Source organism: Phyllostomus discolor, chromosome 3 (assembly GCF_004126475.2).
Source record: "Phyllostomus discolor isolate MPI-MPIP mPhyDis1 chromosome 3, mPhyDis1.pri.v3, whole genome shotgun sequence".
In the NCBI taxonomy this organism is placed as follows: domain Eukaryota; kingdom Metazoa; phylum Chordata; class Mammalia; order Chiroptera; family Phyllostomidae; genus Phyllostomus; species Phyllostomus discolor.
Genome location: NC_040905.2, coordinates 10,207,442 through 10,230,230, shown reverse-complemented (window position 1 = coordinate 10,230,230; position 22,789 = coordinate 10,207,442). Strand labels below are relative to the sequence as shown.

At 46.7% G+C, this 22,789-nt stretch overlaps 1 protein-coding gene across 2 annotated transcripts in view; it reads left to right on the top strand.

Annotated features, from left to right (window-relative positions):
• The window catches only part of WDR70 (WD repeat domain 70), a 221,509-nt gene that overhangs the window by 165,833 nt on the left and 32,887 nt on the right, over positions 1-22,789 (top strand). For both annotated transcript variants that reach the window (XM_028527092.2, XM_036020201.1), the window contains exons 11-13: positions 13,273-13,372; positions 16,637-16,721; positions 18,911-19,049. In XM_028527092.2, coding sequence (XP_028382893.1) covers positions 13,273-13,372; positions 16,637-16,721; positions 18,911-19,049 — 324 coding nt within the window. The remainder of the gene's footprint in view (positions 1-13,272; positions 13,373-16,636; positions 16,722-18,910; positions 19,050-22,789) is intronic.

The window sequence follows — 22,789 nt, the reverse complement described above, 5'->3', positions numbered from 1 at the left end:
CAATTTCCTAGTCCTGTGTCCTCGGGTCGGTCACCTCTCTAAGGCTCAGTTTTCTGCTTCTGAAATGACAGAATAGTTACACGCCTCAGGAAGCTCGTTTTAGGAATGGGATTAGGAGAGGAGTGTTTCACGGCACTAGGCAGTACCATGTCACGGCAATAAGTGTGCCTTTGTCATTGTCACCGTTGTTGCCACTGCTGCTGGTTGGTGACATAGTTGAAATTATTATTGAAGGCTTTAGTTGTGTGACAGTGACTTTACAGGTGGAGTGTTTTTTCCTGAGCTCTCTGTCCTCTCTAGATCGGAGGTCAGCGAACCACGGGCCGGCCCAGCCTGCCGCCCCCCTTTGTGGATAAGTCACGTTGGAGCGCACGTCCGCCCCTCTGTTTACGTGCTGTGTGCGACTGCTCTCACACTGCCGCAGCGTGAGTGAGTGGCCTAGACGTTCCCTGCCTGCCCTTCCCAGAGAACGTTTACTGATCCTTACTCTGAAGTCGTGTTTCCCCATCAAAGTCCAGAAAACAGTTCTCTCTGCGTCCAGTAAGGACTAGCTGAAACAAACGAAAAAAGTTCCAGAGTCAAGTAAGCTTTGGAAAGGTTAAAGAGCTTGATTTATCCTGGGACTACTATTGGAGAGACTCGGCCTTGTGCTATACTGATGTGCTTTGTGAATCTTCAAGACAAGGCCATGGTATGCAAATGAACTCTAGTTTCCCAGACTCACTTGGCTGCAGAAAGACCCCCCCCCCCCTCCCCCCGCCACCCCACCCCTGGATAGGATGATGTTACACAAAACATCCTCTGGGAAAGCCTGCGTTGGGCTGCCTCTCTGGAAGGATTTTCTTCTTAGATCATTCCTCTTGGTGATTTAGGTGATATGCTCATTTGGAAACCCACAGAACATCACAGGAGATTCTGTGTAACCTCATTTTATCCCCACAAGAAAATGATACTTTCTTTAAAATCAGAGCAGCAAAACAGACCAGGTAATAACATGCCCATGTTTACATGATTCTCTATGATGTCTAAAGATTATAAAGGAGTATGAAAGTTCAGGGTTTTATTTCATGCCTTCCTGAAAGTCCATAGCTGTGGGTCTTCTGTAGGCCTGTACGATTTTTTACACCTAAATTTCTGGAGCATAGTCCCACAGTGCCTAACTAGCACACCGGCTGATCTCAGCTGGGGTTTACGAGAAGAAAGATGAATGTGAGGGGAACTTGCACCTTAGCCATCAGGGGTCTGTTTTACAGACTGAAGTAAACACCTTGAATTTCAAGTAGCAAGCACATGGGGAGCCAGAAGATTCCCGGGCAGTGGCGTCATGCTCAGCCTGTGACTCACACATTTCAGTGACTGCAGCTGCAGCGTCCAGCTGGTCATCAGAGAGCCCTAGGTAGTCACACACTGCCGTCGCCAGGTTTGAGGTGACCAAGCAGGCATGTCATTGCAACATTGTCTCGTTACGAATGAAGGCTGGGCTCTCTCTTGGCCGAACACAGTCGGGAAATAAATGCTAAGTCATAGCTGTTTTCTGATATCACGGACTCACAAAGTGAACCGGAGCTAAGGCTGGAGAACTCTGCTAGAGAGTTCAGCTCTCGTCATAAGTAAATGCTCCATCTGTCTCGGTGGCTCTCTGCGCCGGTCCTTCTCTGTCTCTGACCCGGGAGCTTCCCGTACAGCAGAGGCCGATTCTCAGTCATGTGATGCCCTCTAAACCCGGCTTTAAGTTGATGCAGTAAATGTTTTATGAAAGAGTAAAGGGTTTCAACATGCTTCTCCCCCTTTCCCAACCTGTACGTCATTTGAAGAAAGTGCCACGTTTTCTCTCCCTTGATATACCTCAGTGTGGCGTGTGTAATGGATCCTCAGTAAACGTGCTTGACGTTGGAAACGTGAATCCTAAAAATTCAGCGCCACACTTTTATGGGGGATGATGAACAGAGTTTTCAGAAACCTCTGTCAGATATCATTTCTTTTTTCTCTAAGTGATTTCTTTAAAAAAAAAAAGGGAAGCAAGAGAAGGAGGGAGAGGGGAAAGAGAAGGAAGGAAGGAGGGAAGGGAAAAACATCTTGGCTGGAACAACAATTATCTTTTTTTAAAAGGTTAGAAACTTGGATAACTGTCAGCCTACTATGAAATATATGGTTTCCTTGAAACATGCTCAGAAGTCCAGAGTTTCATTTGCTGTATTTATTAAGGACGATCCTCTCGTGGCACCGTGATACATGATGCGTAACATACCTCACTGTGCTCCCAAACTCATTGGGCTTCTTGGAGTTCAGACGGCGTGCCTGGGAAAGGAGGGATCGGAGGCCGACCTACTTGAAGGAAAGATCAGAAATGTGGGGACAGAGCTTTCATCTCAGTACCATAAGGAAAAGCAACTTAAATGCAATTCTCCCTTCCATGTTTCCAAGCATTTTCTTCTCTCATTCCAATGTCGTCTGCTGGGATCCTTGTCTCATGTGGTGTCAAAAGAATACATAGAAGAAATGGCTGTTATCAATGATCCTAAAGTATCATCTGACTTATAATAGGGACAGACACTCACATAATGTTTCCTATCTGTCAGGCACTATTTCCATTCTTTATACGTTGCATCAGTTAACTTTTGCCGCATAAGAAACTACCCTGAAACTTAGTAGCTTAAAACAACAAACGTTTATTGTTTTTCATAATTCTGTAGGTCAGTTGGGCAGTACTTCTGGCCTGAACTGGCTTGGCTGATTTCTCCTGGGTTCTCGGTTGCATCTGCGGTTAACTAACAGCGGGGCTAGACAGTCCGGGGGGCCTCACCCACATGTCTGCCATTGGCCGGGTGTCAGCTGGTGCTACGGGGAGGATTGAGCACATGACTCTGGTTGCCTAGGAAGCTAGCTCAGGCTCTTCCACAAGGTGGCTGGATTCCAAAAGCAGCAAGAGAGGAAGTCCCGATGTACATGCCTTTACAGTTCCCTGCTGTCCTGTTTGCTAATGTGCTCTGCTGTTAGGGATGCTAAGAGGCAGATGCTAAGGCAGCATTAGGTTCATAAGAGATTTATTGTCAAAACTCCTATAAGAGAAAAGTTGGTGGGGAACCACCGGAGGCCAGGAGTGTCAGATGGTGATACAAGTCGGACCCCTGTGAGGGAAAGAGGGAGGGAAGGAAGGAAGAGGGGTTGGCTAGGAAGGTTCCAAGGCTGCCACACAGTTCTGAGGAAGCTTTGGCCAGACCAATGGGAAGTCCTCGAGCAAAGTCTTGCAAGGCTTTACTGATGTGCTCTGGCTGTGCCGCCCCACTCAGCGCAGCACGACAGTTCTGGCTGCTTACGTCTGTAGCAACAATCCCTTCGTGGAAGGACCGGAAGTGTTGTCCCACTGAGTAGCTCAGCGTTTTCTCTTAAGAATCTGGCTACCTCTGTAGCCATTAGGCTGTTGCTCTGAAATGAGGCTGAAATAGGGAAAGAGAGCAAAGGATCATGTCTCTTTATTGGGGTGATCATCCTTAGCCCCTGCTCCCCCATTTCTCTCTCTGATTGTACATATTGAGCAATACCTTTGTGGTCTGCCCATCTCTCCTGCCCTTAGGAAAGCCATCTCCACAACTCTATGCACATCAAGAGCCCCCATGCTATACAAGGGGGCTCTCTGACCTTCAAAGTCATTATTAGTTGTAGCCTTTTGGCTTCTAGCAACTGAACACCGCAACCTGGATTTTGTTACTTCAGGCCTCATCTTACGCATGGACATGCATGGCCTGGCAGTGACATTGGTCTGGGACTGCAGAGGAGAGTTGCCACTGAACTTCTTGGCGAGGCTGGCTCCCTCTGCCCTGTGCATTCCTGGTGGCCTTGGTGAATGGTATTTTCTCTGGGCTCTCCCATGGAAGATAATGTTCTGTGTTTTGTGGCTTGACACAGTATATGCATTCCAGCATGCCCACATCCCCCTGTCTGCTTACTCCTCTCTCTGTCCTCTGCCCGGGCCATGGGGGGTTTTTATTTTATTCAACATTGGCTATCACTCTTCCAGGCCTCTAAGAGCACCCTAGCAGCAGGTTTTCTCCATCCCCTGGTGTCCTGTTCAAAAATGTGTCCCCAAATTAATGACTCCTGCTTCTCTAGTCTTATATCGAAGCCTCCTTGATTAAGCATCTTCAAAATCTACAGCTCAAGGCAATTCATGGCGCCTGCCAGGAGCTGCTAGCTAGTTCTTGCATCACTGTTGGTGCATAATGTCTCTCCTCCCTTATCGGGCCCAGCCACTTCCCCAGCTGAGTGATGCTTGGTTTCCACCCGAGTTATTGCCCTAGCAGCCAGGAGGTAGGGGCGCACCCTGAAAGAAGGTATCCGCTGCCTTGTGGGGGGTGGGAGACTTGTAGCATCTTCTAGCACAAGGGAAGTTCTAGCTCTGACTAGGCAGGGCTGGGCCACTCTGGAAGCTGTGAGTGTTCCAGGGGGTCCACAGATCCAGCATGCGTGGGCGCCCATCCAAGCATCTTCTCCTTATGTTTCAGGATCTCAGGCTTTCCCAGCCACGGCCCTGACCTTAGAATAGCAGACCTGCCTTGGCTGAGCGTTTCAGTGTCTTTGGAGCTCTATAAATCTAACCGCCAGGTCTGTTCCGTTTGCTGCTCAGCTGTGGCTGCTCTTCCACTGCGGCAGATGGAAGGGCCTCCGTGGAAGCAGCTGGAGTGGCCCTCTGGTCCTCCCACGTGGTCTCTAACCGTTAGAGGCCCTCAGGTTCTCTTTATCCCCCTGCAGGCATCCAGCCGACTTAGCAGTAACCAGCCAACCTTACTTCCTCTGCCATTGTTCCTCCCGTGTCCTTTAAGTGCCTAGAACATTGTACCAACGAGGACATTCCTCTGCACCGGGAGGTTTTCTCTGGTCGCCTCTGGTGAAATCTGTAGCAGTTGGACCACTATCAAGTGCTGCAGTGTACCTGCGCTCCACGTCCCTCTCGGGACAGTGCCCTCTTCACCTGCCAGCCAGGTGGCCCCAGGTTCTCTTCCGACCATGTGGGTTGCACTGGCCTGGGTCCTCTGAGAAGCAGGCACCAAGAGAGAGTTCACATGGAAGGCGAAAGGCCTGTGAGGGGAAATGCGGAAGGCCCTAGAAGCAGGAGAGAGTCACAGCAAGATGCAGGCCACACCCTTAGGAAAGAGAGAGGAAAGAAAGGAGGGTTAAATGTCCATCCACTGATGAGTGGATAAGTAACATGTGGTGCAGCCATGCAATGGAATGTTACTTGGCAATAACAGGAAATGAGGTACTGATACTTGCTACAACACGGGTGGACCTCAGAAACATTGTGCTGAGTGAAAGAAAGCCGCTCACAAATGGTAACATGTGGTATGATTTCATGTATGTGAAATGTTCAGGCAGGCAAATATACCGACACAGAAACTAGATTAATGGTTGCTTAGGGCAGAGGGGTTGGGGGCAATTGGGGAGTGGTTGCTAATGTCTGTGAAGTCTCTTTTTGGGGTGATAGAAATGTTCTAAAATCGATTGTGGTGATGTTCACTCCACTCTCGGAAAATACTAAAAAACATTGACTTCACACTTCAAATGGGCAGATTCCATGGCGTGTAAACGGTATTTTCATACAAAACTGTTACATTAAAAGAAAAGAAGGAAAAGGGGGCTGTGCATGAGGAGTCTCAGACCGTGGCACAGTGCCAAGGCGGTTTCAGTCAGGCCGACTGGGGGCCTTTGTCCCCTGTGTCCCCTGTGCTCGGTCGTCGCCGGGAGCAGCCCTGGCAAGGCCCCCCTCGGAGGCGCAGAGGCAGCAGGAGTGCCGGTCAGTTGTACATTCTGCAGTGGGCGATCTGGGAGGCACCCATGCACGTCTCCGTGTCCTGTGAGCCAGCGTAAGTCACACGCCCTAGACTTAGGGTGTAGAGAAAGAGGTGCCACATCTCGCTGAGAAGAACAGCAAAGTTCTGTTGCAAAGGACTGTGCCACACTTGCATCAATCAACTCACTGAGTTCTCCCAGCAGCTTGTGAAGTGTGCACTACTATTACTCTCACTCAGTAGATGGCCTGGGGGTGCGTAGGGGGATTAACTAGTCCAAGATCATATATAGATGGTAAGTGGAGGAGCCTGGATTTGAACTTGTCAGTTTGGCTCCACAGTCTGTACTCTTTGTGTTATGCCATATTTTCATGCAATATATTAACCTGAATATCATTATGAAACATTTGAGAATCAATTGGAGAGCTTTCAGTGTCTACAATGAAGGCTTCATGGGAATAGGGAGTCAGAGTTCCTGTACTTCTGTGTGCATTATCCTCCTTATCTTTACTCTAAGTCTCCGAAATTAGAGAGACAGGAGGGAATTATATCCAGCCTAGACCTATATTTATTTCATTTTTTAATCCTGATACTTAAAAAAAAATTTCGGCACATTTTTAACACTAGTATAGTAAGTAACCTTAATATATGATTGAAAATGCAGAATTGGCCCTGGCTGGCATAGCTCAGTGGATTGAGCGCGGGCTGCGAACCAAAGTGTCGCAGGTTCGATTCCCAGTCAGGGCACATGCCTGGGTTGCAGGCCATGACCCCCAGCAACCGCACATTGATGTTTTTCTCTCTCTCTCTTTCTCCCTCCCTTCCCTCTCTAAAACTAAATAAATAAAATCTTTAAAAAAAAAAAGAAAATGCAGAATTGATTGGAATTGCTTGGTTATCACTAAGCTTGAAATGAAAATAAAAACTTATGAAAGAGAAGGAAAATTTGTATCAACTGAGGGGGTCCTAGGAAGGGATTTGAGAAGACAACCCAATGTTATTACCCCTCGTTTGCTAGAGAGCCTGGCGTTGGCTCCGTCTTGCTCCCGGAGTTTGCGTTATTGCAGCTGACTGTAGCTCAACAGCTTTCTGAGAGGAGGTGCCCACTGCGGGCTTCAGGAATCTGCGGTTCAGCACGAGGCAGGGAGACCGGCCGTCCAATACAGCTCCGCTCTCTGGGCGTTGGCGAGAAAGGGAGGGGTGGGGCAGTGTGTAGAGCATGCCACGTAAAGATTAATAAAGTCGGAAACAGAAAGATGAAGTAATTTGACCAGGTTCAGACTAAAATGCAGTAAGTTGAAGTTTTAGGTTAATTTGGCTTGGCTCTAGCACCAGGACTCTTTCCTTGAATTTTTCTCTATCTTCAGCCCAGCAATTCCTTTAAATTCTTTCACTTAAAATAGTTTGTTCCATGGTTTCTCTTAATTACAGAACATATTTGTATCACTTTGAGGGCTGTCTGTCCTCTCCACTGATAAACACACACTCGAGCAACAGGAGATTATCGGGCTCTTGGCCGCCACCAGAGGTAAACTCACGGGCCATTGGTACCACAGAGAATGTTTGGATGATCTGGGATTTCGGGCAATGAAAGGTTTTGAATTTTAGGAAGTGACAGACATTGTAGAATATTGTTTTAAAATACAGTTAAGACTTTGGGGAAGACATCATATTTTTCTGGGAGAGTTTGGCAGACTGCATTAGAGAAGAAACACGAGAATTCGCACGGCCACAGAAGGCAGGGCCGGGACTCTCAAGTAGGCATTAGAAGGAGGGCGTCTTGGACTGAGTTTAAGAAAGGTGTTCCCGCCCTGGCTGGCGTAGCTCAGTGGATTGAGTGCGGACTGGGAACCAAAGTGTCCCAGGTTCAATTCCCAGCCAGGCTACATTCCTGGGTTGCAGGCCATAACCCCCAGCAACCGCACATTGATCTCTCTCTCTCTCTCTCTCTCTCCCCCCTCCCTTCCCTCTCTAAAAATAAATAAATAAAATCTTAAACAAAAAAAAAAAAAAGAAAGGTGTTCCCAGGTGGAGCCACCCGAAATGGGCTGGCGTTGCTTGTTATGTGGTGAGTTCTGCACTGCCAGGGGCTCCATAACCCTCTGCAGAGAAGGGACATGGGGACACTTTTACCGGTTGTGAGTTTGTACTGCGTGATCTCAGAGAGGGCTTTTAAAACACTAGGTTTTTGTGCTTGCATTTTCCATCACTGTGAATATTTGAGACTCGATACTCCCCAAATCGTGACATAAGGCACTCCCGTAAATAGGAAACCACTATAAAGGAGCTAATCACTCAGCCTCCCTGAAGAACGATGTCCTTTGCCCTGGACGATTATAAAAACAGGCGAAGGAGAAGGTGCGGTTTCAGGTTCCCACGTTAAGGCAGAAGTGGTTTTCCGTCAGGGTGACTGCGGTAGAAGTGCGAGGGTCTTTGTCAGTGTGGACTGCTCGGTGTTGATGTGCTGTGCACGTTTCAGACACCCTCTGGCCGTCTACTTGATTTCACTGGAATCAGCTTTCGTTACTGCTTCAAGGGAAGTCAACAACAGCAGAGCGCTTTGGACACACATTCTGTGAGCCACCTGTCTCAGTGGGAGACCTGGTCCTCTTCATTTCATTAGGTCCTGTGAGAGAGGGGACAGATTAGATTATTTTGAGTGCAGTCTTTCCCTGCCCTGGCAGTATTAACTATCAGTATGCAGCCATTTGTTGTGACTCTAAAGGGTGTTGTGCTAAGATGTAAGTCTGGGCAGTGGTAGAAAAACTCCACGGAAGTCAGAAGGACGGGCTGGGTTTTATTTTTGTGCCATATAAACAACGAATTGAAAAACCTTCGGAACCCCCCACCTCCAGAATGGCCCTTTAAAGTAGTACCTGTGTGAGGTGACTTCAAAGTGTGGCAGACGAGTGTCTGGTAAAGTCCTCTCTTACTAAATGAAGGCAGTCACGTTTGGTCAAAATCCCTTTTGTGCATTCAGTTCATTGTATTGAATTTACAGTCACCTGTCAGAAGCTTTTCCTAACTTTAGCAACGGATCACTTTTCCTTTACTTGATCACCATGTGGTATTTTTCTTTAAATGCTAGGACCTAAAATCAGTACAGTTGAAAGCACAGGGAAGCAAGACACACCTGGGGAGCGGCAGCTTCCCAGCCCATCTTGTCCCCTCCCCGACCCCACCACCCGGAGCCAGAGGGCTGGGACTGGATGTCAGGTGGGACCTCCCCACTGACTCCTGGGCTGTGGTTTCCAGGATAGGATTCCTTTGGCATCTACACCTTTAAGGTTCTCGCTCCCACTTTACTGGTCTGTGTGCATGTATACATCTCTATGTACATGTGAATGTATATTTTTGAATGTTGACAATCAAGATCTGTTCTGTCCTATTAATAATAAAATATACATATTGATTCACTAGTCGAATTATACAATATCATCTATTTGCCAGGGTTTGTCTTTCCCTTAAGAATCATATTGTGGTAAGTGACCTTAGCAATCATCTAGCTCAATCACTTCGTTTATAGCAGGCTGAATTATGATCTGGAAAAGCTAAGTAATTTTCCTCTGGTCACACTTCGAGTTTTTGACTGAATTAAGTATGGGTTTCATATCTCCTGGCCCTGGCCCAATGCTCCCTTTAAAAAATATATATATATATATTTATTTATTTATTTATTTATTTATTTTTAGAGAGAGGGGAAGGGAGGGAGAAAGAGGAGAGCAACATTGATGTGGGAGACAAACATTAACTGGTTACCTCTCACATGCCCTTGGGAGGCGGGTGGTGGGGTCCTGGCTGGGTCCTGGCTGGCAGCCCAGGCATGTGCCCTGACTGGGAGTCAAATCAGGGACTTTTCGGATTACAGGACCACGCCCCACCCACTGAACCACACCGGCCAGGGCTCAGGGCCCGGTGCTCTCTTTATGATACCACATTGCCTTACCACTCGCAAAATGTGGGTCTTCCTTCTGTTTGGATGTGGATTCGTACTTACTAGCATTAAAAACAAAACACTGAAAACAAATTAAAAAAAAAAGAACTAAGTTAATTTCACCGAGCGGCCGAATTTAAGTATAGGACTCTTTGGCACTGTTACTGCTGTGATGTCTTCCAAAAGCTTCTTTTTAGGTTTTGGTGGTTTATGACTTCGATGAAATATAATGAGGTGGCAAATTTTTCTTACTGAGGTTGGTAGCAGAGTTTTGTTTTTCCAAGGAACAAAAGGTTTCCAACCTGTTCTCCACACGCGTGCGGTCACTGTGCTGGGAAAACCCCTGAGCAGCTCCCGTTTGCCTTCAGGATGGAATCCAAGCCCTCAGCCTGGCCCTCCCCCCCACCCCAACAGGCCCCCAGTGGTCCCAGCCCTGCCCGCCTTCTCCCCGCCTCTCCTCCCCCTCCGGCTGGGGTTGACCTCTTCGTGCTTCCACTGCACCCAGCTCTTTTATCTCAGGGCCTTTCCATAGGCAAGTGTTAGTTTCCCGCTTTTAACAAATCACCACCGCAAATTTAGTGACTTAAAAGATACCAGTTTGTTATTTTAAAGTTTCTGTAGATAAGCAGTCTGGCACGGTGTGGTTCGGTTCTCTTCTTAGGGTGTCAGCAGGCTGAATGAACTCACAGCCTTGGTCCACGCTGTTGGCCCGGGCTGCGGCTCGTTCAGGGGCGGGGTCCTCTCTCCAGCTCACTGGTTGTTGGCAGGAGCAAGAGCTCTCAGTTCCTCGACACATCTTTAAGTCAACACTGGCATGTCACACACTTCCCAACTTGGAGTTTTTCCGATTTACTCCTCTCGTTGGCCTCCCCTTCTGTCCTCAGCCAGCAGGAAGCTCTTCTTTTAAGGAGTCACACGACTACTTCATTCCCACCTGTTTACGCCAGGAGAAACCTCCCTGTTCTAAGGTCAGCTGATCAGTAACCTTGATTATACCTGCAGAGTCCCTTTGGCCACATCGAGTAACATATCCATGGGCATCATTACACCAGGGGCCAGAGGGTATGGGGGTCAAAACCCTGCCTGCCACAATGCAGTGCTCAGGACGGGGGTGCTGTTCCCTGTCCCCGTGTCTTGCTGCTTTGTCGGCTGGCTCTTACTCTATCCACTGGGCCTCCGATTTCCTTCTGCCCCTGTTTGCCCCTGTTCCCAAGGGGGGGATTGGAACCTCTCTTCAGTGCTCAGGGATTTCTCTGTACTTCCCCAGTGTCACTTTGTCACTTTGTCAAAGTGACCACCTGTCACTTTGTGTGCTCATCCATATCCTCTCAGGGGACTGTCGGTCAGCTCTGTGGGGGGAAGGCATGTTTGTCTGGGCGCCTCTGTGTTTCCCTGCTGAACTTGGTGTCTGCCATGCAGTTGATGGCTAATTTCTTTAAAAAGGATGAATCAGTGAATTAGTTGTATCTATGAAAGGCAGAAGCCTGATAATTGTCTTTGATACGAATTTCTAAAAGTGTGACCCAGAGGAAGAAAGAGGGCAATTTTAACTCAATATAGACAAATTATTTAAAACAAACAAACAGCCCCGGCTGTGTAGTTCTATTGGCTGGAATGTCATCCTGTGCACCAAAAGGCTGTGGGCTCCATCCCTGGTCAGGGTGTGTGCAAGGAGGGACCCCCCCCAAACAAATGGAATTATCTTCTGGAGGGTGGGCCCCTTGTAATACAGCCTTCCCTCACTGGATGAGTGTTCTAGGAACCCAGCTGTATCAGTGTACCAGCTGGCATTGTTGTGAGAGGCTGCGTTCTGCTTCAGTGAAGTTTTTTTGAAGACTCTTTCAACACATTTGCCCATTTCATGGTGGGTGAGCTATGAGTGCACCTGCCCGCACTGCACTGAGTGTTCAGCAGTTTTTTACTAAAAACAGCCTGACCCTGGTGCCCTACCTCCCTATTCTCCAGTTCTTGCCCTGAGCAGTTTTTTCCCCCAGACTAAAGAAGTCCTCCAAGGGGAACGCTTTGCCAATGTGAAGGGGTAAAACAAAAAACGTTAGAAGCACTAACACGCATCAAAATCGACGAGTTCAAAAACTGTTTTGAGCAGTAGAAAAAGTCTCAATAGGTGTATTGCATCAAATGGAGAGTACTTTGAAGGTGACTGAAGTTTAAACATGTAGGAATAAATACACAATTTTTTATAAATTCCAGGTTTTGGGGGGATCCCCCCCTCGTGCCTGGGTTGTGGGTTTGATCCCTGGTTGGCCAGTTGATGTTTCTCCCTCTCTCTCTCTCTTTCCCCTCACCGCCTTCTCCCTCTAAGATCAATGACAACAAATCCTCGGAGGAGGACTAAGAGAGGAGCCTGCCTGTGTTTGTGAGGCAGCGTACTCTTCCTTCCTGGACGCTTTTAGACGGAAGCTCCGCGGTGGGCTTCCGTCGCTGATGCTGTTGGGAGGCTGGCGTGCGTGAGCCGCTCTGTGAGGCGTTCTCTGTTTCTGTGGGCCCAGTGGAGAGGGCCGGCCTGTGTCCTTTTGCCTGGGACTCCAGGGAGAGACAGACCCACATGTTCCATCACTAGCAGCGTCCCCGTGCGTTCACTGTGGAGGCAGCCAGCCTGGTGCATCTGGGATCATTGACTCCCTAGTGTGCTGGCCTGTGCTGGTCCCCGACTCACAACTGAGTGGCCAGAGCAGTGTAGCAGGGCTGCTGTTTTATGAGTCTTTAACAGTGCATAAGCGACACTGGAGTTAAAAAGACCGTTGCCACCCGTTAGCAGAAGAGGGTGACGCGGTGTTTGAGAGCAGGCCCTTGGCTTCACGCTCCCAGCTCTACTGCTCGCTGGGTGAGGTGAGCACCTGGACACGGTGCCCGGGTCTCTGTGCTTCAGTGAAATGGAGATGGTGATGGGAGAACCTGCCGCGTGGAGCGATGGTGAGAATTAAACAGGGAAGACTAAAGGATGCGGCGCCGAGGATATAAGCGGCCTTGTGAAAGGGCTAGCTGTCACCATCGTTGTCCTGTCATCCTTGTTGCCACCCCTGCCACCCCCATCCTACGGGCACATCGCAGGTGGTTTGGGGCCTGTGGCCATGTGCATGGTGTCTGTATGCCACGCATGCAGGGCATTTTCCACTTAGTGAGTGATACCCGGGTGTGGTTTTCACTTATGTTTACCCTCTCAGATAACCATAGGGAACGGCTCCGATCATTACGTGACGCACGTTGTTAGTAGAGTAGGAACACTAAGTGCTGTGGTGCTCTTGAGCTGCTCGGGGCTTCTTACTAAGGCAGTCGGTCCGAAAACTGTCTTCTAGGAAGACTCACCTTACCTCTTTTTTGTCCCTTATTAAAGCAATTGGATGTTTTTAAAAAGCCTTTTAAAACCTTTTCCCCCAAAATAAAGAAAACCATAATCAGGTGAAAATCATATTTTACATGTAGATAAACGTGTATCACTTTCTGGATGATAAAGTGAAATATTCTTGCCACAACAATGCTTGCATCTGAATCTGGAGGAGATGGTGACCCTTTGCTTGTCCCCCTGAACAGGTCCACCCGAAATTCCACTACAAGCAGGCCCACGACCCTGGCACGGACACTTCCTGCGTGACTTTCTCCTATGATGGCAACGTCCTTGCCACCCGCGGAGGTAGGTTAGACACTTCCTCCTTGAGGTGGTTCTGCATGTGAAGCGATCGTATTTAACGCTGACAAATGCCACTCTAATATCCTAGGACTGTGTAAAGCCAGCTGTGCTTTGGTTGACGTACCTTTACCAGCCCAGTCTTTTTTCATTAAAATGCATGCCCAACCTGGCAATATGCCTTTATTAAAAGGTCTCAAGTAAAACTTAGAAAATCTGTACTTTTGTACCTAAGTTTTGGTTTTAGCTTCAAATTCCATCTGAGTTTGAAGCCTCCAGTTATGACTTTGCCTCTACCTGATGCAATTTTGTAGATGACAGTCTATATTTTTATACCATTTTATAATTTTGCATCTGGTATATCAAAGTCTTCTCTTTGCTGACCATTGATTTTTTTTCCCCAATTCAAGCACTAACTCAATTCAGTTTTTATTTTTTATTTTATTATTTTTTTTCAATTCAGTTTTTAAAGAAAGTTGTATGCCTGGCTGTTGTTTTTTAATGGTTCCAGGGTTGTTTGTGATCGTATTGTAAGGCTACTTACCACACTTATACAATGGAGCAGAGGTGGTTCCTGGTTGTTTCCTAAACCTTTCTCACACGGGTCAGCTGTGTGTTGGCAGAAAGAAATGAGAGAATAGTGAGGGCAGCTCAGGAGTAAAGCACCATGGGGAAGTATGGGAGGCGACCCAGGATCGCCAGGTAGGCCCGTTTGTGGGGACAGAAAGGCAATAGCAGGTAAGGAGACTGGAGCTGTATTATGGACAGCCTTAACTACCACATAAAGGACTTTAGTCTTCCTGCTGCAGGCCAAGTTCATCTAGCAGCGCTACACGTGGTCTTTCGTTCCCTTACGCAGCTACTACGTGTTGAGCGCTACTCTGAGGCAGCGCCGTGATGAGTATGCGCTGTGAACATCAGAGACCGGGCTCCTTCCCTGGAAGAGTCCTCAGCCTGGTGCAGAGGGTGGAGGAGCGGGGAGGAGGCTGGGAGGAGGTGGGGAGACGGGGCACCGCTTCCCCCGCCGAACCAGTCCGGAGCCTTTACCCTCCGGAACTCCATGCAGAGGATGGCTCTCATTTGCATAATTAAACTAAACCGTAGCACATGTACCTGCATTTCCTATTTATGGTGCACATGGCAAAGGTGGATACGTACAAAATATGTATTTGGGTCCTAAGGTGATTCTTAATTAGGACCGTATATACTTTTACTTACAAACAGTGGTTCTTACCCAGGCAGGGCCAGGGAGGGGTGGTCTCTGAATCCCCTGGGAAAGTTTCTCCGATGACAAATGCTCTACTGAGAAATCCTCACATTCAGTCTTGCATCTTTAGCTTAATATACCCAAGTCTCCAAGGCAGAGATGGTAGAGGAGAGAGGAGTGAGAGAGGAGTGTAGTTTGAAGATTCTTCCCAGAGGATCCTCCACGAGGCCAGCCTCCCGTACCTCACCGTCCCCCCGACCCCGACCCCGTGGATAATCAGTCCCTTAGGAGTATAGGATGGATCCCATTTCAGTCAGTCATCTGGGTGGTGATTCGTACCTTCCCCTTCCACCCTGTAGCAGCTCCCGGGGAACGAGTCGGCTGCCGACCCAGCACGTGTACTGTGCTCCGTCGTTTTCCTTCCCGGGTGTGTGGAGTTCGGCAGAGGAGGTCCACTCAGGAGAGTCCCCAGGATGTTGTGAGGCGCTCTGCTAGCTCCAGAACCCACCAGTTAGCTGAACTGTTCACTGGAGGTTAACGTTTTCTTACTGGTCGAGAATTGTGAGGGAGGAAATGTAACCTTTTTATTAAGACTAGAGCAGAAAGGTGAGTCTTAACAAAGTTCTTCCATTATAAGCAGGTCCCTAGTCCAGCCTACTGTGGACCAGTGCAGCTGCCCAAGCTGCATCTCAGAGGCGGGGTCACTGGGGAGAGTGGGGTTTCTGCTGAACTCTCCACTCACCTCACTTGCACCTGTTGCTGATCCTTAGTGGACCCGAGGGCTGGAGGCAGGTCTCAGCTGCGGACGCTGGGGAGAAAGAGCAGCGAAGACGCTCTGATGGGAGTTTTGGCTTTCGTCATGGTTAGGAATTAGGAGTTCTGCAGAAATGTGAAGAAGTGATTCTTAAAGGAATATTCACGACACTTGAACTAGCTTGGAGCAGTTGTGCTGCCCAGCAGAGTGAAGGACGACAGCCACAGAGACAGTTACAGTGCAGGGGCGGGGGTCCCGTGGCTCACCCTCACTGACCTTAAGGGGCAGCCTCACAGACACACCCGAGGGGGAAAGGATCTGCTCTGAACTGAGCTACTCTCAGCCGTGACGGCTGCTAAATTAATATCTTCCTAAAAAGCCAGGTTGTGCTCAAGCCGGCCGCAGGGGAACTCGCAGCTGCTCCAAAACCACTCTTCAGGGTCTGCTGTCTCTCTCGGGCTCCGTCCACCGCAGCTGCAGCATCAGTCTGGAGAGTAACTTCTAGAAGACCAGTTCGTTATTTATGCATCCTCTACTGTTCCCCCAAATAGTGCTTCCAAGCTCCCCAAACAGTTAAAAAATGTAAAACCTGCCTGTGGGCATCTCCTTTCCTCCCCTTCATTCCCCTTCTGATAGTTATGTGGGGGGGGGGGGCTCAGAATGGAACTTATTTACACAAAATTGTGTATTTAGTCTTACATGTTTAAACCCAGCCACCTTCAGAGTACTCCCCGTTCGATGTAATACGCCTATTGAGACCTTTTCCCCCCACTGCCAAAACAGTTTTTGGACACGTTGATTTGGATGCCTTTTAGTTCTTCTGTCATTTTCTGTTTCACCTCTTCCCCATCGGCCACACAGTTCCCTTTGAGGACTGTTTTCATCTGGGGAAACAAACAAAAAAAAGTCACTGGGGGGAGATCAGGTGAATAGGGGAGGTGGGGCACGGGGATCATACTGTGTTTGGTCAAAAACTGCTGAACACTCAGCTTGTTGCGGGCAGGTGCGCTCATAAATCACCCACCATGAAACGGGCAAACGCATTGATGAAAGAGTCTTCAAAAAAATTTCTCTGAAGCTGAACGCAGCCTCTCACAATGACACCAGCCGGTGCACTGAGACAGATGGGTTCCTAGAACACTCACCTAGCTTGGGGAACTTGTACTACACGGGGCCCACCCTCCAGAAGATAATTCCGGTTTTGGGGGGATCCCCCTTGTATGCTAAGTTTAGCAAATTCCAAACGTGAAACCAGGTCTTATTGCACAATTCACTTTGTCTTTTTTTTTCTTTCTTTTTTCTCTCTCAGGTGATGATACATTAAAACTGTGGGATATCCGGCAGTTTAATAAGCCACTGTTTTCAGCGTCAGGCCTTCCGACCATGTTCCCCATGTAAGTAGCACATTTTTGGGATTCGATAAGCGTAAGAGAATGAAAAACAAATTTATTCAGCTTAATGTTAATTTATATCATACGCTTTTTAGATCTTCTCAAAAAGGGATTTGAAGAGTGTTTGAAATAGGTTTTTTGAGAAATACCTTTCATTTTCCCTTTTTATTTTGCACATTCTTAGACTTTAGAACTTTTTTTGAAGTTGAAATGATGTATTTTCATGTGTTTTTGTGCGCGCGCGCACACACACACACACACACACACACACACGGTCTGTCCAGGAAAAGTCCAGCCATTGTTAGTGAACAGTTTGTGCCACATGGACGTAAGCTGGCAGCCAAGGAGAGTGGGCTGTAACGCACATGCGTGAACAATGACGACTTCACTGCACTAGTCAGGGGGGCGGTAGACACCATTGAGTGAGTACATGTCCTATGTGGCCATCACATTCAAAATGACTGAGCGAGTAGAGCAAAGAATCTGCATCAGATTTTGCCTTAAGCTTGAACATGCCTCTGTGGACCCTATTCGGAAGATTCAGAAGGGCGCAGCTACGGGCAGCTGTGATTGGCAGCACCACCGTGACCACGCACCAGCTCATGCATCTCGTGCAGAGTTTCCTGGCAAAACATCAAATCACCCAATGGCTCAGTCCCCTACAGCCCAGATTTGGCACCCTGTGACTTTTGGTGTTTTCCAAAACCAAAATCACCTTTGAAAGGGAAGAGATTTCATATTGTTGGTGAGATTCAGGAAAATACGACGGGGCAAAAAATGATGGTGACGGGGAGGACTGTGTGAGGTCCCAGGGTGCCTGTTTGGAAGGGGACTGAGGGGTCATTGTCTTGTGTACAGTGGTTCTTGTATCTGGGTATCGTCTTCAACAAATGCCTCTGTTTTTCATAGCACGTGGCTGGATCCTTTTTGGACAGCCCCGGATGTATTCCGGATGTGTGCTTAGGTCTCGGGGTAGTGGAAATACTTTAAGGGACTGACATGTTCTTTTCATACTGTGCGAATGACAGGGCAGGCTTACATTTTTGTTGTCTTTTATAACTTGAACCCTTTACCATCAAAGGGTTAGCAGCATTTTTACATATCATTTCCTTGCTTGTTTTAACTCACCTTTCCGGTCAGGGATTCCGTCACCTCCATTCACTCACGCTCTCTCGCTCTGGGAGCACCGTTTTTCTCCATCCTTCTAAGCTGACGAGTGAAGCATGTACACATTTTTTCCCGAGGCAGCTGAGGTGGAGTTTGACATCTGTACCCTGCAGTTGGTGCCCCAGCCACATTTTCTGTTTCTGTAGAAACAAGATTTCACGTCTGTGCTCACTAGTGACCAGAAGCAAGGAGAAGGTGGAGGTCCGGGGAGCGTCGGGCGGGGGGCGGGTGGGAGGAGCACTGTGCAATGACAGCACCGACCTGAACACAGCCTGCGGCCTCGGCCCACAGCCCATGGCGCTGGGCTGCTACGGCACACCACACTGATGGGCACGCCTGAATTCACAGCCGGTGAGGATTTTTTGAGCTCTTCTGTCGGCCACAAGCAGGACTCACTCCATGACTTGTTAGGGTCACGGCTTAGATCATTCACAGGCAGTGGCCAGGCCTCTAATAGCAACAGTTACTGAATCACAGCCACCAGTTTGGTTCCAGCGGTGCGGCCTGCTCCTCATTTCATGGTGTTTGACTCCACACTGCTCAAATTATTTGAGTGGTGGCGGCGGTAAAAAAATGGTTCCAAAACCGGCTACAGCAATCACTCCTTTGACATTAGTCACGCAGTGTCTGTGTGTTACGTCGACGCCGTCACGTCCGTGCGGCGTCTTCCCACGCTCCCTGCACTGAAAAGCGTTCTGGTGTGTGGGAGTGAGAAGCACAGATCCCGGAACCAGACTACCTACGTGTGGATCCCAGCCGCACCACCCTCTTTTGTGATCTTGGACAAGGTTTACTAAATCTCTTTCTGCCTCAGCTTCCTCATCTGTAAAATGGGTATACTAATAGCCACCTCCCAGGATTATTGTGAAGATTAAGTGAATTAATTTAAGTGCTTGACTCCTAAGTCCTACTTAAGAGTTACCTCTTATTACCGTGATCTTGTTTATGTTTTATTGAACTCACTTATTGTTGCCGCTCTCTTGTGGGGCCACAGGCTCGTACTGACACGCTCTTTCTGCCTGCAGGACCGACTGCTGTTTCAGTCCAGATGATAAACTCATAGTCACCGGCACGTCTGTTCAAAGGGGGTGTGGCAGCGGCAAACTTGTGTTCTTCGAGCGCAGGACTTTCCAAAGGGTGTACGAGATAGACATCACGGATGCAGTATGTATATTCTCCCCCCGCCCCCCCCCCCAGCTCTGAGGATGCAGTGAAGTGTGCCTGTTGGCTGTCTTGCGTTTTGGTTTTAAAATAGAACATGAGCCCTGGCCCATACACTTCAATGGTAGCTACTTTTTTTCTCCATCACAATGAACTTAATTTCTGTGTAGTTATTTGGAAGTTCAAGACATTTTAAATTTAACTTACACATCTGAAAAAAAAAGCTCCTTTAGTTTTCTTTACAGATTAACATTTGCACTACATTTATTTATTCATTTATTCATGTCCTGAGACTGGACATGTTATAATAATATAATACTAGTGAAGATTCCCAGAGTATAATCTGAATTCCTTTAAAGTCTTTTCAAATATGTATTATTATTATTTAGATGGTGCTATTCATTGTTATTTTCTGTGTATGCAACAGGCCAACTAATGTCTGTGCAAATTTTCTTTGGCTCATTGTCAAAATCAGCAGTAATATCCTGTGTCTTACACAGTGCTCTTATGTAGGTTCGCCAGTTGTTTCAGTTCTTTGTATATATCTGAGACATACTAAGCACTTAAATTGTTCAGACAATCAAACAACTGTTTTTAAATCACCAGTAAAAGGCTTCTGTCTCTAATGTCCTAGCATTACTTTGGAGTCTTAATTGTAGGCCCCACAGTCGAAGCCACAGTATAGTTAGAGACAATGTAGAAATAACAATGAGACTAATTCTAGATGCATACTTAAGTTTTATAGGGCCCAGTCTCATGACATCATTTGAAATGTGCCAGCACTAACAATACTTTTTTTGGGGTGCATCCAGGAGCCACCTAAAACACTAGGATCAAAGAGAAAACACTCTTGATTCTATCAACTTTAATCTCAAGAAATAAAATGATTATAATTGAGCTATTCTGTTATGCCTCTCAGCGACTACACATTTCAGTATTATTTCAGTATTATTTATGATGATGTTTTTAAATTGTGATTTAAATGGAAACATAATAAATTAAGGGGCGTGGAAACATGATTTACCTTTAAAGACATGCTGGATTTCTGTAGCGTACGGAAATGCTCTTTGCCGTGTTGCTCTGAGGTGCTCTTCCAGGTAGACCTTTTTCTCCAGAGCACTCACCACCCCTTCACCTATTGTGTGTGTGTTCTCATCCGTCTTCTGCCACCAGGATGCCAGTCTGTGAGGGCGGAAACTCTGTTTCGTTCACTGGGATGTCCCGAGGGCTTAGAAGAGCGCCTGTTACACAGGCGGTACTCAGTCGATACTTACCGAATGAGTGGATGGCACACAATCGGCCTTTCATATCCATGGGTTTTGCAGCTGTGGATTCAAGCAACTTTGCATTGAAAACTATTTTTTTTAGTTGCAGAAAATTGGTCCTTAAACATTACAGCATCGCAATCATTTACATAGTATTTACGACATAGTATTTACGGTGTATTGTATTTGGTGTCATAAGTAACCTAGAGATGATTTAAAGTATGTGGGAGGATGTGCACATACTATGCCATTTTATAAAAGGGACTTGAACATCCGCAGATTTGGGCATGGGCCAGGGGTCCTGGGACCGATCCCCCCGCAGGTGCTGAGGGAGGACTGTACCTGGGAAGGCAAGTAGGTAACGCGCATTGTGGAGCTCTGGTGCGTCTGTGGAGAGTGAGGCGCGAGAGACGTGTCTAGAGATGGAAAAGCAAACTGACCTTGGAGACCATACAGGAAGGTGACATTGTGTTGTGGCTTTTTTTTTTTTTTAAGCAGAGGAATGGCACATTCAGATCTGTGTTTTAAAAGTTAATTTTGACTGGAGTGTGAAGGTCAGACTTAAAATATTCAGTGTTCATCTATAGATGAAGGCTGAAGTTTGTAACTTGGGAGACTGAGTCGGCGTTCTGTGTGATTGAGAAAAGGAAAGAAAAGAAAGAAAGCAGGTGTTGGAAGAAAGACGGTGAGTTCTGGTGTGGGTGTGTTGCACTGGAAGTACCTGCAGGACCTCTGGGTAGGTGGGTAGGTGGGTTTGGTGCTTAAGAAAAAGAAGACAGTTTTGGAAGCAGCATTGATAGTTCATAGTTGAAATGTTGGTTACCGATTAGTTAGGTTAAAGAAAGGCAAAAAGCAGAGAGAGAATGAGCCTGTAGGAAACTTGAGCATTTAAAGGATGAGCAAGTGAAGAGAAGCAAGCGAAGGAGAAGGGTCAGTGAACCAGCAGACCAGACCATATACTGAATTGTCTTAGAAATGTCAGGTACCTTCCAGGGGCCTTGTAAATCATTGATGTAGGGTTTGTGTGTCTTTTTATTGTTATTGACATCAGACAACATTGTTGTCTGCTTATACAGTAGAATGGAATGTTAGAGAGACTTCCAACTGCCTCTTTGATCTGTTTTCTCAGGTTTTAAGACAGCCTTCTTGGAATGAAAGAAAATAAACAAATGTGTTCTTTGGAAGGGGTGAGGGGTGGACACCTCAGTGCTGTGCTTGTGTGACTAGCACAGGCAGTGGGGGCCTGGGGTCTGTCCTGGGTGTGATTGATTGTGCTTGCACACCCTCTTTGAAAACAGAGACTCCTGGAGTTGTGTTCTAGAGGGCCAAGCTCAACGTGTATGTGGATCCAAACATTGTTCTCAGTCAGGGGATGTGAGACTCTGTGTAATTAATTTACTAGTGACTAAAAACTGCCCTATCATTTTCACAATAAATAGCCTTTTAAGATAGAACAATTGCACTTCCCACTTTTATTTTTGAAGCAAACTTAGAAAAAAGCTGGCTATAATTTTACTATAATTTTACTATCTGCCTTGTCATGTGCTCTGAATTTTTTTTCTCTGTTCAGTGTTGAGGTTCTCACGCCTCCTCACTAGGAGATGACAAGTGTTTAGCATTCTCTGTTTTTACTGTGTGATGTTTATACACATTTTATAATTCTGCTGCAGCTATTTTTAGATGTGTTCTCTGTAGTCCAATGGTATTTCCTCAAGTTAAGAGAAAACACGTGCATATTCTTTACATATCTAATTCTTTGTAATTTGAGAGTGTGATTACCATATTTTTCAGACCATAAGATGCACCAAGGTTTTAGAGGAGGAACATAGGAAAAAACATTTTTGAAGCAAAAAATGTGGTAAAATACTTAATAACATAAATAACATAATATTTCACCAATGTCAATGTAAACAGAACTCAACAGCAGCATTAACAACCATTATTCCTCCCAAATTTGAGGTGGGGGGAGGGGGGAGTGCGTCTTATAGTCTGAAAAATACGGTAGCCTCTTTTCTAAAATGAATTCCATTGCACGCTTACTATTGTTTTTGTGTAGGACACCACAAACTTTTCATGTTGTACAAAAGTTATTTATTACCCTATTTTATGTGATAAAAATAGAGGAGTAAAAGAATGGACAAAAATATGTATCAAAATTTAAGAAAATAATTATATTTAGAAGAAACAAAATTTTAAACTTTTTCGGAATTTTAGTTTTTTAGGAAATGCTCCTAAATAACATCATAAACTATTATTAGCTAAGTAATTTTTCATCAAACTGTAGTTTATTGCAGAGTGACTAACCGAATTTCCTTTTTAACTGATATAGTTCAAGGGACATTGTTTATGACCTTGTACTAGCATGTCACCATTTATACTCTTTAACCAAAGTGGAGTGAGAAACAGTTGTTTTGGCCTGGTGTTATTCAGGATGGTGGCCTCTTTACCTCAGTTGCATTTCGCAGTAGCTTGAAAGAC